Source organism: Lontra canadensis, unplaced genomic scaffold, assembly GCF_010015895.1.
Source record: "Lontra canadensis isolate GAN:19392208 unplaced genomic scaffold, GSC_riverotter_1.0 scaffold69, whole genome shotgun sequence".
In the NCBI taxonomy this organism is placed as follows: Eukaryota; Metazoa; Chordata; class Mammalia; order Carnivora; family Mustelidae; genus Lontra; species Lontra canadensis.
Genome location: NW_022631063.1, coordinates 6825096 through 6849501, shown reverse-complemented (window position 1 = coordinate 6849501; position 24406 = coordinate 6825096). Strand labels below are relative to the sequence as shown.

The following is a 24406-nucleotide window of genomic DNA, read 5'->3' as shown; positions in this document are numbered from 1 at the left end:
ATATATACAACATCTTCTTTATCCATTCATCTGTCAATGGACATCTAGGCTCCTTCCGTAGTTTGGCTATTGTGGACATTGCTGCTATAAACATTGGGGTGCATGTGCCCCTTTGGATCACTACATTTGTATCTTTGGGATAAATACCCAGTAGAGCAATTGCTGGATTGTAGGGTAGCTCTATTTTCAACTTTTTGAAGAATCTCCATATTATTTTAAGGAGTGGCTGCACCAGCTTGCATTCCCACCAACAGTGTAGGAGGGTTCCCCTTTCTCCGAATCCTCGCCAACATCTGTCATTTCCTGACTTGTTAATTTTAGCCATTCTGACTTACGTGAGGTGGTATCTCACTGTGGTCTGGATTTGTATTTCCCTGATGCCAAGTGATGTTGAGCACTTTTTTATGTGTGTTGGCCATTTGGATGTCTTCTTTGCAGAAATGTCTGTTCATGTCCTCTGCCCATTTCTTGATTGGATTAGTTTGTCCTTTGGATGTTGAGTTTCATAAGAGGATATGTGCTATGGTGAGCGTTGTGAGTTGTGTAAGACTGATGATCACAGACTTATACCCCTGAAACAAATAATAGAGTTTATGTTAATTAAAAAAAAAAAAGCCTCTCCCTCGCAGTGATTGCTCCATCACTGCATAATGAACATGAGGGAAGGGCTCTGGTAGAGCACTGAGCTGCCATCTACTGCCCCTGGCTTCTAACAACTGCCAGTGAGTTATTTCTGCCCATAAACATGAAGGGGGTAGGGACGCCTGGGTGGCTTGATGGGTTAAGCATCTACCTTCAGTCAAGGGTTCTGGGATGGAGTCCCACATCAGGTTCCCTGCTCAGCACGGAGTCTGCTTCTCCCTCTTTCTGCCCTCCCCCATGCACTCTCTCTCTCTCTCTCAAATAAATAAGTAAGATTTTTTAAAAAGTAAAAATAAGGGGCACCTGTGTGGCTCAGTGGGTTGAAGCCTCTGCCTTGGGCTCGGGTCGTGGTCTCGGGGTCCTGGGATCGGGCCCTGTGTTGGGCTCTATGCTCAGCGGGGAGCCTGCTTCCCCTTCTCTCTCTGCCTGCCTCTCTGCCTATTTGTGATCTCTGTCTGTCAAATAAATAAAATTTTTAAAAAAAAGTAAAAATAAAATGAAAACAAAAGGAGTAGGCATCTTTGCTGGGGTTGGTACCATGAGGTCTAGGGAGAGATTTGTTGGATTGATGATAGTTCTACATAGATAAGATATCTTACCCATATTTCATATATCATTTTCCTCTGTAATATATTATTACATTACCCACAAATGTAATCTTTGGTACACTTGACCCTACTTCAGTCTTAACATTTTTCCTCCTCTTTTGAAGGTTGCTGGACATTGAAAGTGAAATGATCAAATTTGCCAGTTACTATGCTGGAATCGCTTTGGTAGTACTTACCACAGGATATATTCAAGTGAGTGGTGCCAACATTTTATTTTTAGGTCAACATCTGGGCTCAGAGACATTACAATGAAATGCAAAGTGCGCTCTAACTTTTAAGTTGTTCAGAAGCCCTAAGGACTACCATTTTATTTGGAGGTGGCGGGGGTGGGAGCGGTGAGAGGAAGAATTCATCTTCTCAGACTGGGAGGAAATACAGACAATTGTCTAGAGAGACAGAATAGACTGAATTTCAATGTCTCCTCTATTTCATCTTCTAAACTCAAAAATAGGCGGTTGTGGGTGTGTTTGTAGAGGGAGTGTGGGTCCCCCAGAGAAAGCCAGACGTAAGGAGTTGGAGAAAAGCAAACTTTACTTTCTTTTTTTCTTTCACTGCCAAAATCTCACTAACCTGTGTTCCAACCCCAAATCTATAAACCGAATCTTAACGTAGCCCATATTTAAGCCATGGAAGGGTTAAATATGGAGTTACTTAACCCTTATTAAAGAAGAAAAATATTTCATCTTTTACCTTCTTCTGTAGAAAAAAATAATGACTCTCCTCAACCTCCATTCATTCAAGAATTTCAGGAAGTTCATGTTCATTATAAAGAGAAATGAATCCATTTTCCCCATTCTGGTACTGAGAGTTTTAATGACAAACCGACTTTGCTTGGTTCGGGATAGCTATCAGAAGATTCCCTGCTTATGTCGTAATTTTTGTCTTCCTTTCTCTGAAAATCATTGTCCCACAGTCTGAAACCTATGCATACACGCTTGTTGGCAGGCCTCTCAGGGGGGAAAACTACACTCAGAAGGGCCATGCAAAAATAGGGATATAAGAGCAAGAATTTCTTGTTGGCGCTGTGAGCCTTCTTTCTGCATGTGGAAAGTGGAGTTTGGTAAGGTTAGATCGACAAGTGGCAAAGCCAAATTCGCACCCAACCCTTCCTGCTTCTCTGGCCACAGCTGTTCCGCTCATCCTCCTCTGAGCAGCAGGTGCTAAGCTCACCGCACTTCCCAGGACTCGGCATTCTGTGACTCACTTTCCTCTCTTTCTCAGGGCTTATACTGAAAGTATTTTCTTCTGAAAAGTGAAGGAATGAAGGAATATGTTTAACATCATAATGCCCAACATTCCTTGCTCCATTTTCAGATATGCTTTTGGGTGATTGCTGCAGCTCGTCAGATACAGAAAATGAGAAAAATTTCCTTTAGGAAAGTAATGCGAATGGAAATAGGATGGTTTGACTGCAATTCCGTGGGAGAGCTGAATACAAGATTCTCTGAGTAAGTAGCTGGTAGGAGGTTTTAATGTACGTATGCATTTTTGATCATAGAACCCTTGTTTCTAAATTAAATAACAATTAGAAACACATTTTCAGTCATTTTGGATACATTTTGTCTCTTAAATTGAGCTTTTATGGGTAGCATCATTTTTTCATAGGTCATGCTTTATCTGATATGATCATTAACAATTGAAAGGCAGAATACTACAGTTTGGTTTGTAGGTCCTTGATCAAAATACTAGAAATGGAGGATTACAGAATGGAGTTAAAAGAAATAAGGCTGTGTGGCCTCTAAAAGAGAGACCGAGGGATGTCACAATCCATTTATCTATAGGGAAAAACAATGCACTTACAAGGAATCATCTTGCCTTTGTTGTTGAGGTCATTTCTGCACATAAAAACAAAGACCAAAAAAAAGTCCAAAGTAGTTTGAGAAAGATTCAAACTAAACAACTGGATTTAAATCTGGTTAATACCCAAAGACAAGTTGGGGTCATTGATAGCCCCCCTTCCCCTCTTCCTCTGGGTATTCTGAATGAGCCCTGAGTAATTAGAAGCAATTGAATCCTACTGAATTGAACTTTGGGGTCCCATGAGGTCCCATGAGAGAGTGTGTATTACAGTGAAGATCAAAGACTGAATGTTGGGGTACTCAGATTCTAGCACTCTTTCTGCCCCTTATTTACTGTGACATTGATACTTAATCTTGCTAGAATACAATTGTCAAATCTCTGGGTAATATCTTGAGACATTTTTTTGCTGTTAAGTCTTAAACCCTGTTTGTTTCATCTAAACAAGAGATTATGAGAATGTTCCTAGGAATATGAATTTAATGTAATTATATTCAACCAATATTCTAGATGACTCAACTGTATACAAGCCATAGAGAAAGCCACACAAGTCCTGGTCTCAGGGAACTTACAGCCTGGTGGGAGGGATAAAGGTGCAAGCGAACAAATAAAGTTGACACATTGATGACTTACTGTACTCTAAGCACTGTTCTATATACTTAACATATACTAACTAATCCTCATTACAACCTGTTGAGGTAGGTTCTGTCATTATCCCCATTTCACAGATGAGGAAACTAAGGCACAGAAAGGTTAAGTAATTAGCCTAGGAAAAGTTTGTGTTCTTAACCACAGAGTCTGTGATCTTAACCACTATTCTGTATTGCCTATAAGCAGAAGGCAATAATTATATACGTGTACACACACATACACAGATTCATTACATTGCTGTGCAAGCACAGGGAGAAGACACTAGTTTTTCCTTGGGGGTTTTTATGAATTAGGTGGTGTGTGGGTTGCACCTCGAGGCTAAAAGGGTTTAGCAGTTATAAAGAAGGAAAGAAGGACTGTTCAGGACAGACCGAGAATATGAGTTATAAGAAAGAAAGAAACAAATCAGATTATTTCTGAAAGTCTTTGTCAACATTGAATGGACACCAGTTGGGAAAACTGGGTTGAGGACAAACTTCCTGGGCTGTAAGGGAGGGAGAGGCTTGATGACCCCACAGGCTGTAGCAAGTTTCTTCAAATGTGAAAGGCTGTTTCCCATGGGCAGTGGGGTACAGAGCTGGCAGTAGAAGGGAAAGCCTGGGATTTCTCAACAAGAATTTGAATTGAACAAAATCAGTTTTAGTGATCAAAGCCTCTCGTTTCTAGCGATATTAACAAAGTCAATGATGCCATTGCCGACCAAATGGGCATTTTCATTCAGCGCATGACCACGAGCATCTGTGGGTTCCTGTTGGGATTTTACCAGGGTTGGAAACTGACCTTGGTCATTATCTCTGTGAGCCCTCTTATCGGGATTGGAGCAGCCATCATTGGTCTGGTAAGAATGTCTTCTCACTTCTCCCAAGACATCTGCACTAAGAAACAGCCAGAAATGTGAAACTCAATTCCTTTTTCCTATGTATGTTTATTCAACATTATTTATCACTGTTTCAATTTATTTTGTTTGGTTATCCTCAGTATCAAATAACATTCCATCAATCCAGGGGTTGATGATGTTTTAATAACATAAATATTATTGTATTAATAACAGTAACAACTACATTTTTTGAGCTTTTACTATTTTGCCAGACACTGTAAGGAACTTCATATATATTATCTCTAATCTTTACAATGATCTTCAAAAGTATTAATGCCATTTTAGCCATAAGAAATGTAGGCTCAGAGAGTAAAGAGACTTGTCTGGGACTGTACAGCTAGTGAGTGACAAAACTGGATTCAAATACAAGGGAGTCTGAGTCCAAATCCCCCACCCACTCTCTCATATGCCTGTTGCTTCCCATGGTCTCCCAATCAGATGTTTTCTCCAAAAAGTCCCAACAAATGTACTCAGCTCAGTAACAAAAACATAAAGGAGATTTCTGCATTCACGGCTTTGTTCTCCATGCAGTCTGATCAGTTCCAGAAAGAGGTCACCTGACCCATTCTGAGCAGTATCTCCGTTCCCCAGGCATGCAAGCCAAGAAAAAGTTTAGGAGTAGGAATTTTGGGTCATCCTAGTTAGAAAACACTCCCAAGGATTAATAAATGCTTATATCATACTTTTAGAGCAGTCCCATCAGATAGCAGGTCATGGGATCAGGCACACTAATAATTTGCTGTAAATGAGAATAGAATTTATGTGAAAAGCTGCATACGCTCATATCACTGAGCAACAGGAAACCAATCTCCATAATATTTTCTAGCAAAATATTCTTGACAATCTGCTGGCTATATTACTCAAACGTTTCCCAGGTAGTACGGAGTGACAATGGCAAAGAGCTCATTCCTCTCAACTGATCCCCCCCTGACTCTGCCATGTGGCTCAAGAAAGATACATTTAGCATGTCAATACTTGAGCTTCCTCATCTTGAAGATAAGGATGATACTTCCCAAAGGTCATTATGATGACTTAAGGCATCACCCATGTTATGCACTTAGGATGCCATCTGGCACAGAATTAATTGTTCAAGAGATATTAGCTTTTTTTTTTTTTCCAATCCACTGATAGTCTTTCCTACGAAACACTTCTTAGCTTCATTCCAGGGAAGCCTCACTATCCACGGGGAAACTTTGGGGATTCTGTAAACATTTGATCCAGCTTTTTCCCCCTAAATATACTTATTCTCTTTTCTCAAACCCGTGATTAATATTCATACTCCGATGGGTCAGATGTCACATTTCAACATAGGGGAGATGTAGCCTGGGTAACTTGATTTTGACAGGTTTAGGGCATGGTTTCTCTTGCTATCTCAAGTTCTTGTAAATGTGTCACTGATTTGGAATGTTGTAGTTCTGCACTGGTTTCTTCTTGAACTCAAGTCTATGCATGTTTGTGTAAAATGATACAAGCAACCTCACTAAGCCCAATTCAAAAGCAGGACCAAAAGTAGAAGGCAGGCAATATATGACATGTTACATGTTACTGTGGGTGTTATATGCCTTTGTCTGACTTTTATATTTACCATGAGAAACATGTGCAATCATTAAATATTTTCCAATTTACATCTTTAAATTCCTGTATCACTTTAACAGAAGTAAACTGAGATTATTTAATGTGCATTAAATTACAATAAGACTATTAATATTCACAACTACTTCATTTCCTCATACATAATTTAGAAATAAATTAGAAGAGGATTGTGGTAAAAACTGCAATGTCATTCGTAACACCTAAATTCAGATATTCATGTTGATGAAAATAGCCCTAATTTCCCTATGGTTGCCCTTTCAAGTCACAACTTTTGTAAAGTGTGTTCTTGTGACATAAATATGTTGTAACAAAATGCTACATTTACTTATTTTGTATCTATTTTGTATTAAATTCCATTTAAGATTTAGTTTGAGAAGAGTTCTGCTGCTAAAAGTTTGGAAAAACTTGGAAGATAAATTCCTTCAGTCTGGGTACTATGTATATTTTAGATTTCTGAGCTAGTTGAACTTCCACAATATTTGCTTGTGTTCATTCTGGTATTTTCATCTGTGCCAGGGATTTTTTTGGTGATTAATTCTAATTACAACTTAATCCAAATCCAATTTTAGAAAAAGTAACTGGTTATGTATTAAATGCAACATCATTTTAGTTCCTTTTGTAAAGAGCAAAACTAGTTAGTTGAGCCCCTACAGTTGAGTCAAAATGGATAATATTTATCTGGAGCTTTCTCCTGTGCAATTACCATTGCAGCATCATGAGCCTCTGTGTGGTCAGGACCTCTCTCCCAATTATATACTCTGACTAACCTCCAGTCTCTGTCTCTGGTGTTTGTCCATAAATTGTGCAAAAGGCCAGTGGTCAATAGCAAAGAAGTGTGGTATGGTATTCATTAGTATAATGAGTGAAATACTGTGGTCTCACAGAATGCCCTATTTGGGGCTTACTCTGTGAGATGGTTTTAGAGGCTGACTTCTAAAGAAGTCATTTTGGTATGCTAACAACCAAACATTCGTGGATGGGGCTTAACACGGCTCAAACTTGGACTAGATTCTTTCCTCGGTGAACACTGTTACAGCAAGGATCTAGTCTTGTATGAAACCAACCACATACTTAACTCTGCTAAATGAATCACTGAATGACAGGCTGACTTACCTAATTCTCTGGTCTTCATGTTTTGTTTTCTTCTTTTGGATTTTAGAGTGTGTCCAAATTTACTGACTATGAATTGAAGGCCTATGCCAAAGCTGGGTCAGTGGCTGATGAAGTCATTTCATCTATGCGAACAGTGGCTGCTTTTGGTGGTGAGAAAAAAGAGGTTGAAAGGTTGGTTTATTGAAACGTCTGCCACTTTCCTGAATTTCATCATTTGGCATACTACCCTGAATCTTCCCTATTTTGTATAAAGTGGCAGATTTACCTTGGTCTGTTTACCCTGATAGAGCTTTTCTTCAAGAGGTAGCTGAGAGTAATCAGTTGGGCAAAGCATTACAAGGACCCCAAGCCTTTAGCTGTGTGTTTTTGAAAATGTAGGTGGAGATTTTTAGAATATTATCTTAGGTTAGGTATTTATTTCAACACTGGTGGTGTATATGTATGCATATATTACCTCCTGGAGGTCTGTAACACTGCTGCATGATCTAAAATGCTGCTCAGCATATTTTTTATTCAGCATCTTTTACTCAGCTACTGTACTGCATGCTCTTTATAAAGTCTGATAAAATTTCCACTTAATCAAACAAAATTTAGCATTGGGTTTATTACAGACCATCATTCTTGGAGATTAATTCTTCATGAAAATAAAAAACCTAAGCGACCCAAATAACACTGTTGTCAAGAATTTGATTTTATTTTTCCTTTTATTTAGTATTTATTAAGTGCTTACCACGTGCCAAGTACTGATTTTATAAAATAGTCACCAAATGAATTCACTTATTTCATGAGTTGTAGATCTAGTATGATGATGTCATTCTCAATTGTTACCAAGTAAAAAAGAGAAGAGAATTTAAAATCTCTAATTATTCTCTTTTCCTTTTTTTTTCCTCATTTGGCTCCTTTTGGTTTATAGAGTGAAGTTACCTAGTTTCTTAAAAAAAATTTCAGTAGCATACTTCCTTCACCATAAAAGATATTCATTATTGCTATTAATAGCAGTTTTATAAATGTTACGAAAATGGTAACAAACACAGGATAGACCTTCACTTTGTCCTGAGAAATATTAAATGTTCTCCATGATTTTTTTTTTTTTTTTGAGAAGAAGGAAGGCAGTTACAGAATGTCTGAGCTTTAAGACAATGCCAGTTATTAATGTCTAGATCATAGAATCACAGCAGCCTAGTGCTTAGATTGAATTTCTGGATAGTTATCCATATCCCATGGCTGTGAACCTGACCGGTCATGTTACAACATAGCATTCTTGGTCACAGGGCAGATGGGTGAGTGTATGGAGATGAGTTGGTGCAAACACTGGTTTTGAACCTGGGGGGAAAGAGTTGCATCATTTTCTGATGGAAAGCAGGCCATGTGACTTGGTAAAAAACAATTCAAGCACAAATAGTACTAGATCCCTCATGTCCGAACATTTGTGTTGAAAATTCTTTTCTCTTGGGGTAAAGTTCCCACTTTTTTTACACTGTTCTTATCCAAGAAGTAATCAACCATGAGGTCTGGTTAGGCATCGTTCATTCAACTTATTTCATTGCCTGGTTGAAATAAGCTAAATAACTCCACGGAAGTTTGTCATTTTCTTTCCTGAAAGCTGCTGTGTGTCTGGGGTAATTTGATGACCATTGAGTAATAGCAGAGCACTGTGGCTGTTTTAGACATTCTAACTTGAGCTGCTGCTGCTGCTGACATAGACACAAATGCTTTCTCTTCACAGGTACGAGAAAAATCTTGTGTTTGCCCAGCGTTGGGGAATTAGAAAAGGGATCGTGATGGGATTCTTTACTGGATTCATGTGGTGTCTCATCTTCTTCTGTTATGGACTGGCCTTCTGGTATGGCTCCAAACTTGTCCTAGATGATGGAGAATACTCAGCAGGAACCCTCGTCCAGGTACTTTGGTCTTAATGACCTAGACATCACATTTCCTGTTGGAATTTCAGAAAAGCCTAGAGTTAAGGCATTTTGTTTGCTCCTTTAGTGTTTGAGAGAGGAGAGCAGCAAGGATTTGATGGAGTCCATCTGCAGAAACAAGCAATACCTACACATTTTATAGGAAAGGAACACTAAGCATTGGAATTGATGAGACCAGCGATTTAATGATTTCCACTTAACTGAAGATTTTATAGCTGTAAAACAATGATTTTCTGACTGAGTCCAAAGATAATATGCCATGAAAATGGGAAGTCAGTGGTCTCTCAGCTAAAAATTAACAGCTCATGTAGTTAAGCTTAATAATAGTACAAGATATGTGCTAATGGGCGTATTTGTGGAACATAATGAGTTACTAGATATCAAGCCAATAATATCCTCAACTGAACAGGTAATACAACCATATTTTATTGCTCATTTGTGCTATAGTCATGCTATCACGAATGCTATGGATACTCTAATTTTCAGTATTTTTTTCCGTTGTTCTTTTAAGAATTATTGAGAAACTACTATATGCCAGACCCATAGAAAGCCCAGAAGAGTCAATAGTGAAATGAAGAAATGTGATCTTCACTGAAAAGAAATAAAATAAAATGAAAAAGAAAAAAAAGAAGAAATGTGATCTCTTCCTGATGTAACATATAGATCAGTGGGGAAGAGAAGCAATAATTAAACAACCCCATCAGTGTCTAATGACAGAGGAAAACACGTGCTATGGAAGACAAGGACGTTAGCAGCGAAGAGCAGGGTAATCAGGTGTGGCTAGGGTCAGAGAAAGCTCTTCCTCCTGCTCATGAACCCACGTCTTTCCTTCTTAGCTTATAGCTCCTCTCGTTACAGCTGGACTCTTGTTATCGTTCTGATTCTCAGCTGAATGGCACCTCACCAGTAAGGCCTTCCATGCTCATCCAATCTTGTATTCTGTTGTATGCCTTGCTGAACTTTCCCTTCAGAGCCCTTGAGTGAAACTGAACATTTGGATTCGTTTACATTTGTTCCCACCCCTTCCTGCCCTCACACAGGAGGCCAGGGAGATAAAACATGAAATACCTGTTTCATTTGGCCTATTAATTATTTAATTAAATATAGTAATCTTTTTTATTTTAGATTTTATTTATTTATTTATTTGAGAGGAGAGAAAACATGCAGCACAAGGGGTGGGAGGGGCAGAGGGAGAGAGAGAGAATCTCAAGCAGACTCTCCACTGAGGGCAGAGCCTGATGTGGGGCTCCGTCTCATAGCCCTGAGGTCATGCATGACCTGAGCTGAAATCAAGATTCAGACACTTAGTTGACTGAGCCACCCAGGTTCCCCATAATTAATTAATTAATTAAAAATTAATTTGAAAGGCATGGAGATGAGAAGCAGTTTCATATAAGATTCTTAAATAAAAATACTTAAGCTCAAGATTCTAGGTGACACAGGCACCAATTAAACAATGAAAAATGCTAAAAATCTTATCTACTAGAAATTTCCTAGCTGATACTTTATAATTTGAGGTCTACTGCTTTAGTATAAATACATATCTAGGGAAAGTTGAATGGGATTTTATTTTATTCAACTTTCTAGGGAAAGTTGGATGGAATTTTACAAATAGGAATGATTATCAGAGGTCAAGCCATAGTCCATCTAAGCTACTACTTTATTTCATTAACGGCTTGATGATACACTAAGAACAACTTTTTAAAATTCAGTCCTTCTTTGCAAGATGAACAACTGGCATCACTTTAACTTTGTTTTAAAAAATTAAACATGATAAGACATATTAAAGTGTCTTTTGGACCTTAAAGGGATAGAAAGAAGGAAAATGTTCCTTTCGTTGTAATTTAAGCATTTTCTTAACAACTCTAATATAGCTTTGCACATTTGAAAATCCAGTGAAAGTACTGCAGGTCGGAAACTGACTATGAAGTCCCTCATCTTTATTGGTCTAATGGCCCTTAAGAACTTTCAACATTTACCAGTTGACTTCCATCCCAGATGCTTATATCTGCTCATTCTGCAGAAAAACATGCATTGAGAAAAGACATCCTTCCTTTCAAGGAAGGAGAGGACAGAGGTGTGCCCAAATAAAAGTTCAGAGGGAGGAACGAATTGGTAAACTGAAAATTAAATAATACACAATTCCAGCTGGAAACACTGAATTTAAAAAACCCCTTGGTTACTCTTTAGCAGGAATTCAATGTTATGTTTCTGCCTAAAGAGAAATTGAGGCATACTAAAATCTTTAGGAGATTCTTTAAGCAAAAATAATTCCAGTTGGGCAGCACCCAATCAGAAGTGATGAGAAGCCACTCTCTACCCACAGGACCAGGGGGAGAGACTCTTATAGAGAAGAGGCAGAAACAAAGCAAAACAATTATTTGATGGGCTCTGGCTTAAGCAGATGCCTTGCCTGGGGAATCTGAATTGACCATTTGTGATTGGTTGCTCTTGGGCTTTTGATGTCTTGAACTTGAGGCATTTGTGCTTAGGTTTTAGGTTGCTCATGTAGGCTACTAAGGCATCAAATCAACCTCAGCCTAATGGCCTCCTTGTTTAACTAATTTGACGCTCCTCAGCTTCCAGTGTCCACTCTTGTGTATACCTTTTGTAAGTAACTGGGATAAGAGAGTACTTACTTTGTGCAGATGTGACATACTATGTGTCTCTAACATTTTCATCATCAATTATTAACCTTACCTCCTACTCCTAAATGCCTTCCTGCAAGCTGCTGCTTGCACCTTAAGAAACATCTCTTTGGGAAAATAAGAGATCTCCATTAACAGTATAATCATTGATCTTTCTTTTTCTCTCCCTTCCTTCATTCCTTCCTTCCTCTGTCCCTCCAACTCTCTCTTTCTCTCACTCATGTGTTCAGGCACATTTTTGGCCATACTTCTGAGTAGCAAACTATGAAGTCTGAGTATGCATGAGCTGGGTTGAGTGTTCTTAATCCACTAAAGTAATTAACAATTAGGCTAATTGAATATATTTTTTGATGAACAAAATCATTATTGGCTGCATGGTAATTGAGCATACATTGTAAGTGGTTCACATAAATGACTGATTGGTATCACTTGTACACAGACAAAAAACAAACTCTGTGAGCTATTAGGAGAGAAGATGAAAAGGAATTGAAGAATGCAGAAGTCTGCTCTTTGTGCTTCCCAGGTTTCAGGTTCAGTAATAAAAAATAACAGCAGGAATAGAGAGTAACGTTATTCAGTGTGTATAAGGTATCAAGCACTAAGTGACATATTTCATATAAATGTCATATCAAAACTTCATTCTATATTGATGCCATTCTATTACCACTTAAAAATGAAATGGAGCCATGAGATTGAAAAATATGTGTTGAGGGGCATGGAGTCTGGATCTGGCTTCCAAGGAGTCAGTGATCCCCTTTTCCCTAGCACAGCACAACCATAGATAGATTGTTCCCCGGTGGTCTCCCTTGCATTTCCTCTTCCCACACTGCCATCCTTGGGTCTAGAGTGAAATGTTTGGGGTAGGAATTGATGGTCTGTTGGGGTAGGTGCTAGCCATTGTGATGATACTAGTACAGGCCTCTGCCCTGTCCCCACCCACTCTTTCCCTAAGTAGCGCGAGGAAGACGTTTGCAAAGCCAGTCTGAGCAGGGTTTGATTGCAAGCCTCAGCTTAGGCCCCTAGTGATTCAATCTAGAATCTTGAGCAGGAGTCAGCAAACTATGGCTCACCAGACAAATCCAGCCTGATGCCCGTTTTTTGTAAATAAAGTTTTATTGGAACACACCATAATTATTTGTTCACTATCGTCTATTGCTGCCTTTGCAGTACATAGCAGAGTTGTGTAATTGCATCAGAGCCCATATGGCCTAAAAAGCCTAAAATACATACTATCTGGCACATTGTAGAAAATGTTTGCTGACCCCTGATCTAGGACATGTGGAAGGCTTCCTTTGCTCAGTTGGGAAGACCTCTAATAAAGGTGGTCTTAACTCAATTTAGAAAAGTACCATTCTGTCTATTCACTGTATCACTTTCTATGTGTGGAATCTTGCTTCTTTCAACACCATTACCACCATTTATGTGGCCAGCACTGGATTAATCACTCTTTATTTCATTTAATGTTCATACAAGTCCCATGAGGTGTAAGCTATTAGTATCCCTGTGTTACAGATAAAGGAATTGGAGCTTGAAAGATGAAGTAATCTGCCCATAGGAGGAACTACTTTCTGTAACTAAGGAAAAGGAACAAAAAAGATGAAGAGAGAATGTTTGTCCCACACACCGAGTGGGGAATTCAGAGAGAAGGCAAGAGGGAATTGGGCACATCATCATGATTTGTGGAATGGAGGTTACTGGAGGGAGGGAGGTAACTGGGAGGCTCTGAGGAGTCTCATGGTCCAGACAGAAGACCAAAAGAAAGCAGGGAAACCATCACAGACTAAGTTCATTTGACTGCCCGAAGTAGACTACAGTCAGGCAGAAGCCAGTCTTCAGCTCAGCAAGTAACTCCTGTCCCTGATGGATGGTGGCCAATGAAACATCCTCCATGAGAATCATGTGACTAGCACCCATTTGGTCAAGAGAAGTCTTGTGCTCCTCCTAGGGGCATGTGACAAATTGCCTCATTGCTTCTTCCTTTATGAACAGCACTGATAAACACAAAGCACTATTTGGTAGGATTATATGCTCCTCAAGTCACCTTTCCCTAATCCAATGAAAGGGCTGGGTTGGTGAGGTAAAGGACAGCTTCCTCAGTATTGCTCAGGAACCTGGCCATACCAACTGCATACCACCAGCAGAAGCTGGGCCTGTTTACAAGACAGAATGTCAGTCAAGAGCCTGGGTTCAAATGCTGCTCTACCACTTAATACAGGTTTTAATGTAGGATAAGTTAGGGAACATCCATACACCTTGGTTTTCTCTTCTGTTATATGGATTAAGCGAAGTAATACAGGTAAAGCACTTAGAAATATACATGAGTAAAAGTAGTAGTAGTAGTAGTAGTAGTAGTAGTAGTAGTAATAGCAGTAGTTATCCTAGTAGTGTTCTACTAGTAGCAACAATAGAGCAGTAGTAGCAAACCTGTATTGCATGTACCTATCTCTAGGACAATCAAGCTGATCATACTGTCTTCATTGCTTCAATGGCCCTTTAACCAGAAGATCATATAAGCCTGCTTATATTACAAACTGAATTATCCCATCACTATTCTAACTCACTTTGTGTCTATATGCTGCCTTGCTTAGACCTCTTGCTCATTTCAAAATATGTTCTTCTTTGTAGAATAGTGTTCTACAGTCTTGTAGTGTAATGTTCTATACATAGATGTTCAGTTAAATATAATGTAGTCTTTTAAACCATAACAATAGAAAAATTGGAGATACTTTGCTGGGGGGGAAAAAAAAACTATTCCAGGTGTTTCTAAAGAGCTATTTAGCTTTCAAACTCCCATGGAAGAATATTTCTGAGAAATATCTGAGCTCACATGGATAGCCCAAATGATGGCACTATTTACAAATTGACAAAAACACGTGAAAACCATGTTTATCTCTTTTCATTTCAGATTTTCCTCAGTATTCTACTAGGAGCTTTAAATCTTGGCAATGCTTCTTCTTGTCTGGAAGCCTTTGCAACTGGGCGTGCAGCGGCCACCAGCATTTTTCAGACAATAGACCGGGTATGTGAAAGCCAAAGTAAAGGACATGAGCAGGTTGAGGGTGGGGAGAAAAATGCAGTTCTGAGGAATTTACCCTCAATGTTAAGAAAAACGAGGGACTATTACAATGTCCTTAATTCAGCAGTACTTAATTGGGACTGTCATGAGCCAGACCCCATACTTAGTTGGGACTGCAAGAGTGAAATAGAACAAATAAGGCTCTTGCTCTCCTATCATATTGGAAAACAGGCAATAAAGAAGTAAGCACATTTATGGATCGAGAGGATATTATGCTGAGTGAAGTAAGTCAGACAAAGAAAGACAAATACCATATGATTTCATTTATATGGAGAATCCCTATTTGCAAAGCAAATGGAAAACGAAAAAGCAAACAGACTCATAAATACAAACAACAAACTGGTGGTTACCAGAGAGGAGGGGGCTGGGGGATGGGGTGAAGGGGATAAACTGCCAGTTGTAAAATAAATAAGTCACCGGGATGAAAAGCCAATGATATCCTAATAATAGCCAAAGATAACCTAATAACTTTGTATGATGACAGAGGGTAGCTACACATATATTGGTGAGCATTTGACAGTGTAATTATTGAATCACTATGTTGTACACCTGAAACCAATCTTACTTCAGTGAAAAATAAAAGTTGGAAAAAGAAGTAAGTACATTCAAAGATAAGATAATATCAGTGCAATAAAGGAAATAAAATAGCACGGTAACGGTTGGGGTGAGGGGAGGAGTTGTTAAGTGAGGGGAACCTCATCTCTGAGGGGGTAGTATTTGCGCAGAGAACCCCAGGAGTGTCAGCCATGCAAAGCGAGCCTTAGGGGAGGAGCGGTATGTGGGAAGTGAGAGCAGGGCAGCGATTCCGGAAGAGAGCCCTTCGGTTGGTGAAAGATTGCTGAGTGCAGGGACCAAAAACAAGGTCAGTGTGTCAGAGCAGAGTGAGCAAGAGCACAGAGGCTGGAGAGAGAGGAAGGGGCCAGATCATGCAAAGCTTTAAGGCCAAGTTCATAAGTCTGGATTATCTTCTAACTGTGACAGAAAGCTTCTACAAGCTTGTAAAGGATTCTGGTAGCCTAGCTAGGATTTCCCTGGTTATCTACTGAAGCACATTGGACGTCAGCTAGAAAGTAAAAATCCAAGAAAAGAAGGGGGAAGATGGCAAGATGTTGTTCTTCCTCTGTGGCAGCCCTGGAAAGCAAGAGGCATTTCTTTGGTCCCTTAAATATTCAGTATTTATGAAGCATAAAACCTGCCTGAGGAAACTTAATGACTTTATCTGTTTTATGTTTGGAGGCTTCACATATTGCAGTATAAAACGCATTGTTGAAGACCAAATAGACACATTGAGATATCCAAATTCTACCTCATTCTTAGGGTTGTTATATGCTCAGGTAAGATGATGAGTCTAAAAGACCTTTGAAACGATTACAAAAAACTAAGGCATTTAAAAATTGCTTCATTATCTTTACTACAGACCCAAGAGGAAGAAAGTAGACTACACCATTGCCCTAGATAGAGATATGATGATGAGTTTCTCTCACAAGCTGGCCCTGGAGATGGCCCTCATTCTTGTCTGGTTAACTAGAATGGTTAAATTCTAGATTAGGCTCACTACTAACAACAACAGAGGTGAAATTCAGCCTAACTGAAAGTTGGTAGTATCTGAGGATACCACTTAAGGACATACAATTAGTTTTAATCATCATCTACCATAGTACTCAGATGTAGAGTGCAATTGGACCTCGGCTTAACTGACTAGTTGTGTGGCCTTAGGAAAGATACTTAACCTCTCTGAGAGTTCTCCACTTCCTTAAGCAAACAACTGAGCATAGCGCCTATCTAGTTAGGTTATAGTGACAATTACATAAGTGAAAAAACATATTAAATACCTTGTAAATTGTCCTCAATGGTATCTCAATAATATAATAATATATAATAATGTTAACATATTATATGCTATATATATCTATATTATAGATCAATATATATTATAGATCAATACTGCATATTATATTATATTATTGTTACATAATATGATGTCATAGTAACATATCAACAAATAGTAATAAACTAATTATAATTATTTAATGTGAAGTTATGTATCAATTATTCATAGGCATTGTATTTCATATGGATCATAATTAATTATACATTAATTTGTTGTGTATGTTCTCTATTAATATATTATATATGTAATATAACATACTAATACTCTTCATATCTAGTAATATATCTCATATTAATATCTCAGTAATTGTTAGAATTATTACTATTATTAATAAATATTTAATGTGGAAGCAACTTTGTTGCAGTGTTTTACCTGGTGATTGTTCTGTTTTATCAGTAAATTCAAACCAAGTTGGACAATAAATGCATATATATCTGTTGCTGCTATATTCCTTTATACTCTACTCCAGAAACCCATCATTGACTGCATGTCAGAGGATGGTTACAAGTTGGATCGAATTAAAGGTGAAATTGAATTCCATAACGTGACCTTCCACTATCCTTCCAGACCGGAGGTGAAGGTATGTGTTTCTCCGGGAACAACAGCACTTTTCTTCTTCCATGATTCATACACAGGGCCACAAATGACTTGTTTTTCTGAAGCATAGCTGTTTTCAGGAAGAAGGAACAGAAGAACATTTCTCTAGAAGTTCCCTTAGGCATCACGTCATGTCTCAGGCACAAGTCCCATTCTTTTGTAATAACGAAAACGTGCCAGTCCTTCCGGGGAAGACACAGTCTGGCAGCCCGTTCCGGTTAGGTCAGGTTAGGTATGAGCCTCTGTTCAAATGAATGGCCGGGCCCGTCATTGTAAGCATGAGCTGAATAAACTGCCAGGAAATCATAACAATCCGGAAGGACAGATGCGGAAGGCGGGACACTGCGTGGGTAGGGCATTCCTGGCAAAGAAAAGCGTCTGCCTTTGTAGTTTTTCACTTCCTATCGGTAAGCTCCCAAGGGTCACTAGATCAGTCTTGGGGGGAAAGGTAATCTTGGGGCCCCCTGCTCTTGGGCTGTGTCTTGGGCTGGATGATTGCCCAGGGCACATGAGGAAGAACATTTAGTTTTACTGCACCTACAGAGCGAGTATGTTTAAAGGCCGTTTGTTCTATAGGAAAATTAGCATCTACTCTCCTTGCGTAGGTTGACTTTGAAATGAGACTTTTTCCCAATTTTTAACAGAATACCTTCAGCCACCCTTTCTTAATATTTCTGTTACAGGAACTAAATCCCATGCAACTTAATTCTGATACTCTATACCTAAAACATAGGTAAACACATACATATGCACACACAAACATACACACATACATTCGACGTCTATATAAAACATAGGTACCTATATATTCTGATTAAATTGCCGAAGCATATTTTCTATTACTGTTACAGATCACATAGATATGGAAACATTCAATGTCACAACATATGTCAAAGTACCTTGTGAAAGAGAAGCTGCAAGGCAGTACTCATTAAAGATTTTCTAAAGGATGGCTAAAAGCTTGCTTTATAATATCTGTTCAGAACCAGCTCATAATAGCTGTTTCATAAATACCAGTTGAATTAAAACACATTTGTTTCGTTTCTCTTTTATCCTCTATTCCCCACACCAGTAGTTTGTTTTAATAAAATCTTCTTAACTTACACCTATATGTACTTAGCCCTGCTGGGGGGCGTACCACACTGGGCTATAATGAGGGAAAGCAGTGCCTGCCTGGCCTGGGGGAGGTTACAGTCCAGTAAGTGAAAGTCTATTTGCAAGCCTGACTGTCCGGTGTGAAATGAAATATGCGTGGGATTTTGTCACACAAAGGACCCTAAAACACCTTTACCTAATAAGTATAAAAATCACCACTGACTTGGTGAAAATATCCAACAGATGCTTATGAATTAGCTTCTTATTCTTCCCTTTCTAGACTTAACCATGTTCAGTCTCGACATTTAACAGTGCTTTAAACTTAACAAATGTACCACAAACATTTGTTAGGGAAAGTTTTCCAGATAATACGTTCACACACAATACAAGTGTAGGACAGCTTAAAATTTGTGAATTACTTTGTTGTTAATCTATGATCAGTAAATTAGTATTATATTTCGAACTTAATGGTTTTCTTTCCTTAACTAATTGGGACAGTCTTTTTGAGGCATCTTAGTATATCAGAAGTGTTTTAAATGTGGGTTCCGGAGCGTACTTTTAAAAGTTGGCGTAGTTTATTTACTACAATAGTGTTACCACACATCATTTGCTTCCTTGGGTGCCACTCTCAGTTTATTAATGAGTAATGTGCTAAATGCTTAAACCTCATCGTAGGCACTTTTTACTGATTTTCTGGTTATTGATGGATATTGATAGTTACTGTTTTGAGGGCATAAGTAAACACGTACAGCGTATCCTCACAAAGCATCCTAACTTACAAGTCTAATTGCCGACAATCTGACCGTTGTTCTTTTCTTTTCTCTACAGATTTTAAATAACCTCAGCATGGTCGTTAAATCAGGGGAAGTGACTGCTGTGGTAGGACCCAGCGGATCCGGGAAAAGCACAGCCCTGCAACTTATTCAGCGTTTCTATGACCCCAGTGAAGGCATGGTGTGTGTCTTCCAGCAATCTCTCAATATAGGGGAGTGGGAGAGTGCAAATGGGGATACATTGGTCAAACGCAAAGGCCTAGCATACACTGAGACCATCTGGATGCACGCAGAGTTGACTTACTGAGTTCTTGACTGAATGGAATGGACTAATTCCCTGCATGGTGGTCACGTTCCGTGAACAAGCAGCCCATTTGCTCAGTGATGTGCACACACGTTCAAAATGGTGTTGCTGCCTCGCCAGTGAACTCACATTTCCATTTCCTTCTTTGTATTTTAACAAAATCATTATTGTCTCTTCAAGTTTTCCAAATGCTAAGTATAGGAGAGGTTGCATGGCTAGAATGAACAGATTGATTGTTGGCTGCTTTGAGAATTTAGGTGTTAAAAAAAATCGTATAATTTCACAAACTACTCGTTTCTTTTCTCCTTGTGTTTATTTGCCTGTAGACATAGACCCAAACTAAGAAAATAAATATCCATCATTGTCATTTGTTGATTACATATGTCAAATACTTTACGAAAATGATTGCTCATTTTCAAAATGAGCCCCAAGGTATATATGCTCATTTTGTAAATAAAGGAAGCAGAGTCAAGAGAGATCGACACTTGCCCCTGATTTGAACCCAGGTCCCTTAAATGTCAAAGGCTCTGCTCTTTCTATACTCTCAGAGTCGTTCTTGTCAACATCTCCTTGATGCCTTGAGATAGACTCATTTGAGACGTTCCCTGACATGGGTGCTCTGTTACACTGACATGACTATCACGATGGAATTCTTTTCGATGGACCATTCATCCTACAAGCATTCTTTGTACATACCAGCACAACTATACTCTGAATACCTAGAAATCATGGTCTCTTGGTGTAAGATTTTTACTTTTTTGCTAATAGTGATTTTTGCTTATCCCACTTAGGGTTTTAATTACGTTTGAACACCAAAGTGTTATTTGATGAATCTGTCCAGAAAGTAAGAGTTACTGTAAAGCATGCCTACAAGATAGGGACCATTTCTTCTTTTCTTGGTAGTTTTTGAAGTCCATTTTCGGTCATAAGTCAAAAGAGAATGAAAACATACAAAATATTGTGAATAACTGACTTGACTCCATTGAAAAATTAAAAATCTTCCCATTCCTGGGCCAGTCATGTTACATTAAATGACCTTTACATCATATGTGTTTTTACAATGAATTATTCTACAGCTAGACTTGATTTCAAGTCTATATCATCATTCCTATGTAAATAACCTTATTATAGGAGGAATCATCTGTTAAAATCTTGCGGGTCTCTATTATTTCTCCTCACAGGACAAGTAAACATAATATTTTGATTCAGAACCCTGAAGGATTCCAAGAGATGTGACGTTGTGCTCATGTTCTCTAGGTGACATTGGATGGCCATGACATTCGCTCTCTTAATGTTCAATGGCTTAGAGCTCAGATTGGGATAGTGGAGCAGGAGCCTGTTTTGTTCTCTACCACCATCGCAGAGAACATTCGCTATGGCAGAGAGGATGCAACAATGGAAGATATCATTCGAGCTGCCAAGGCAGCCAATGCCTACAACTTCATCATGGACCTGCCACAGGTACCCACTGGCCTCTCGTTCCGGGGGGGAACCCAGAAGTTGTAAAATGAAAGAAAAAGTCCCAAATCCCAAATCATTAAATTCTTAATGCCATGTTAGGTTGCATTCCTGGAAATGTATCATGAGTTTTCCCCTTTGCCTGAAAGCATATTGTTGTTGATATATTAAAAATCTACCAAACAGGGAACTTTCTTTTAAATGCTCCCTTTGGCAAGGGCACAGTCTTCTTACTCCATCTGTTAAGCATTTGTCCAAGCAGCTGATAAATTTGTTATGTGGCAATGACTCACACAATGCTCATTGATGCCTACCAATGTCATTGTTCTTTCATTGCCTTGTGCTTGAACAGCTAATACTGTGGCCTCAGTATTGTATCTCGCATATTCAAAAACTCCTCATTTGTCTTCATTTTAAACAATGACAATGAAAACCAACTCCATATTATTATACATATTTTGTGGCCGATGGTCTGATAAGTCAAAGAAGAGCTGTTATAACCAGTTAACATACATGTACTGCTTACTACCTGCTTACTACCTACCAGACACTGTTCTGAGCACTTTACATCTCATTTAACACTCACGACCATCCTGTTGGCAGCTACTGTTACTATTTTCATCTGTAAAGAGAGAACCAAGTTTCCAAGAGGCCAAATAACTTGCTCAAGGCAGGAGAGTCGAGGTTCACACCCACGTGGTCTGGCTCCAGAGTCTGCGCTCTAGATCATTGCCTATTTAGTCTTTTGGATTACCTGTGTGAATAGGATTACAGCTGTGAGTATGATAGAGTCCAGTGGTAAAGAGTATAAAGCTTTGGAATCAGACTGTTTACATGAAACTCCCAGCTCCTCCATTTGCAAGCTCTATAAACTCGGGCAAGTTACTCTAACCCCTTACACCCCAGTATTTCCTTACCCATTGATTGAGGGGAACAGCATTACCTGCCTCATGGGGCATCTGGGAGGACTAACGAGGTAATATGTGTGAAGAGCTTAACTTCATGCTTTGAACATGGTAAGTGCTCAACTCATGTTGGCTAATAATAAACAAGACAAGAGCCTGACAGCATTGGGACATTCCAGTATAATGCTAGACATGAAAGATACTCAGTAACATTTTGCTGTCAGTGGTAATGATTATACAACTAGTTTGATCTTTCATTTGCAATACAAAGATAGTGTTAATGTTGTGTTTTTCTGTGTTGCTTAGCTAGAGAAAAGAAGGAAGAATTTGGTAAGTGCTTTAACCCTTTAAAATGGGTTTTCAGGATCCTGATCAACTTTTTCTTTGGTGGAAACTTTTTATTTTTTTTTTTAAGTAGGCTCCGCACCTAGTGTGGTACCCAACACAGAGCTTGAACTCAGGACCCTGAGATCAAGACCTGAGCTGAGATCAAGAGCCAGATGCTTAACCAGCTGAGCCAACCAGGCTCCCCTACATTGGTGAAAACATGTTATTTCAAGTTGAGCTAGAGAGAAGCATTTATACAACCCAGTGAAGCTGGGAATGAAAGAATGAATCAATTTCTTTTTTTTTTTTCTTTCAAATACTTTATTTGTTTATTTGGCAGAGAGAGAGAACACAAGCAGAGGGAGCAGTAGAGTGAGAGGGAAAAGCAGGCTCCCTGATGAGCTGAGAGCCTGAGCAGGACTCCAACCAAGACCCTGGGATCCTGACCTGAGCTGAAGGCATATACTTAACTGACTGAGCCACCCAGGTGCCCGCAAAATGGATCAATTTCTTTATCTTACACACAAATATTGATTAGATAGTAACCTGTTTCAAGAAACAGTATTTCTTTCAGTGAAATTTGGTCCTGTGAAAACTCATGCTTGAGAAGGAAGCTAGAAAGGATCTTGTAATAATCCCTGCCAGGAGCCATCAAATTGTTCCTCTTCATTACTGGTGTCACCTTCTTCCTAGCAATTTGACACTCTTGTTGGAGAAGGAGGAGGCCAGATGAGTGGTGGCCAGAAGCAAAGAGTAGCCATTGCCAGAGCCCTTGTCCGGAACCCCAAGATCCTGCTATTGGACATGGCCACCTCGGCACTGGACAACGAGAGTGAATCCATGGTGCAAGAGGCGCTCAGTAAGGTTTGTTGAAAGTCTGAATTCATTTTTCAAGACCATGTGGAAATGTGCTGTAGGAAAAGCAGCTTGCTGAGAGGAGGCTTGGGGGTGGGGTGGTGGGCTGGGAAGAACAGAATGGAGATGGGGAGGGAAAGAGAAGGACTACATGGGTCAGTGTCTCTAGTCTATGTAGAAACTACTGACTGACTAGAATGTTCCTCACAGTTGACTAGAAGTCAGTTTGGCTTACTTGCGAAAGCTACAAATATAAATTTTAAATCTTATTAAATCTAACTTATGTGATTTCAAAAATTTCCATTTTGATTTTAGCTGTTGATTAATAGCAGCAACTGGACCAACATGTGGGGTGTTCATGGCTTTGATAAAGTGCAGTGGCCTTTTCTAATATCTGCAGAGGACCTGTTTGAGGATTTTCCCAAGGACCCAGGATCTGATAACTTATGGATTCTGGGACCATCCAAATGTCAATGTCAGCTCTTACTGTTTGGTTAACAGTGCATTGTACATTCCTGCAGATCCAGCAGGGACATACGATCATTTCGGTGGCTCATCGCCTGTCCACAGTCAGAGCTGCAGATGTCATTATTGGTTTTGAACATGGTACAGCAGTGGAAAGAGGCACCCATGAGGAGCTGTTGGAAAGGAAAGGAGTCTACTTCACTCTAGTGACTTTGCAGAGTCAAGGCGACCAGGCTGCTGATGTCGAAGGCACAAAGGGCAAGTGTCTTTTCCATCACACATGTACAGTCTCAAAAGCATTATGTTTGTTAGGTCTCATGGTTTCATGGATTTCTATATATTTTTATATACACTGTCTTATTTGTTCTCCCTAAGGCCCTCGAGGCACATTATACAGATGATAAGAGAAAGAACAAAAGCTCCGGAGGTTCAGTTACTTGATCAAGTCAGAGAGCTAAAACCCAGGTTTTGTGGGGAAGATGATCTTGATTCCACCCCTCTTGTTCCCCCCTCCCCACTTTGCAAATAGGAAAGCTTTCTTAGAGCAACCTGTGCCCAGTAGGACCTCTATTCTTACTGATTGAGTAAATTAACCAATGACTAAACACTGGAATACCTATTTTCACTAAAGCAGATAGATACATCAGGCCCTAGCACATCTTTTTTTTTCAGTCTGAATTTTCAGATTTGATAACTCATCCCAGCCTACATCAACCAACCACTCCAAAAGTTCTCTACCACATCACATATCAATTCATGAACTCGACTGGGTACAACTCTTGTGTATATTTAACGCATATGATTTCTTC

General features: G+C 39.2%; 1 protein-coding gene across 2 annotated transcripts in view; it reads left to right on the top strand.

Annotated features, from left to right (window-relative positions):
* Nucleotides 1–24406, top strand: part of ABCB11 (ATP binding cassette subfamily B member 11) — a 94496-nt gene that overhangs the window by 34375 nt on the left and 35715 nt on the right. For both annotated transcript variants that reach the window (XM_032880385.1, XM_032880386.1), the window contains 11 exons: nt 1355–1442; nt 2565–2698; nt 4365–4536; nt 7328–7452; nt 9008–9182; nt 14757–14870; nt 17288–17398; nt 19339–19464; nt 20845–21048; nt 22971–23141; nt 23654–23855. In XM_032880385.1, coding sequence (XP_032736276.1) covers nt 1355–1442; nt 2565–2698; nt 4365–4536; nt 7328–7452; nt 9008–9182; nt 14757–14870; nt 17288–17398; nt 19339–19464; nt 20845–21048; nt 22971–23141; nt 23654–23855 — 1622 coding nt within the window. The remainder of the gene's footprint in view (nt 1–1354; nt 1443–2564; nt 2699–4364; nt 4537–7327; nt 7453–9007; nt 9183–14756; nt 14871–17287; nt 17399–19338; nt 19465–20844; nt 21049–22970; nt 23142–23653; nt 23856–24406) is intronic.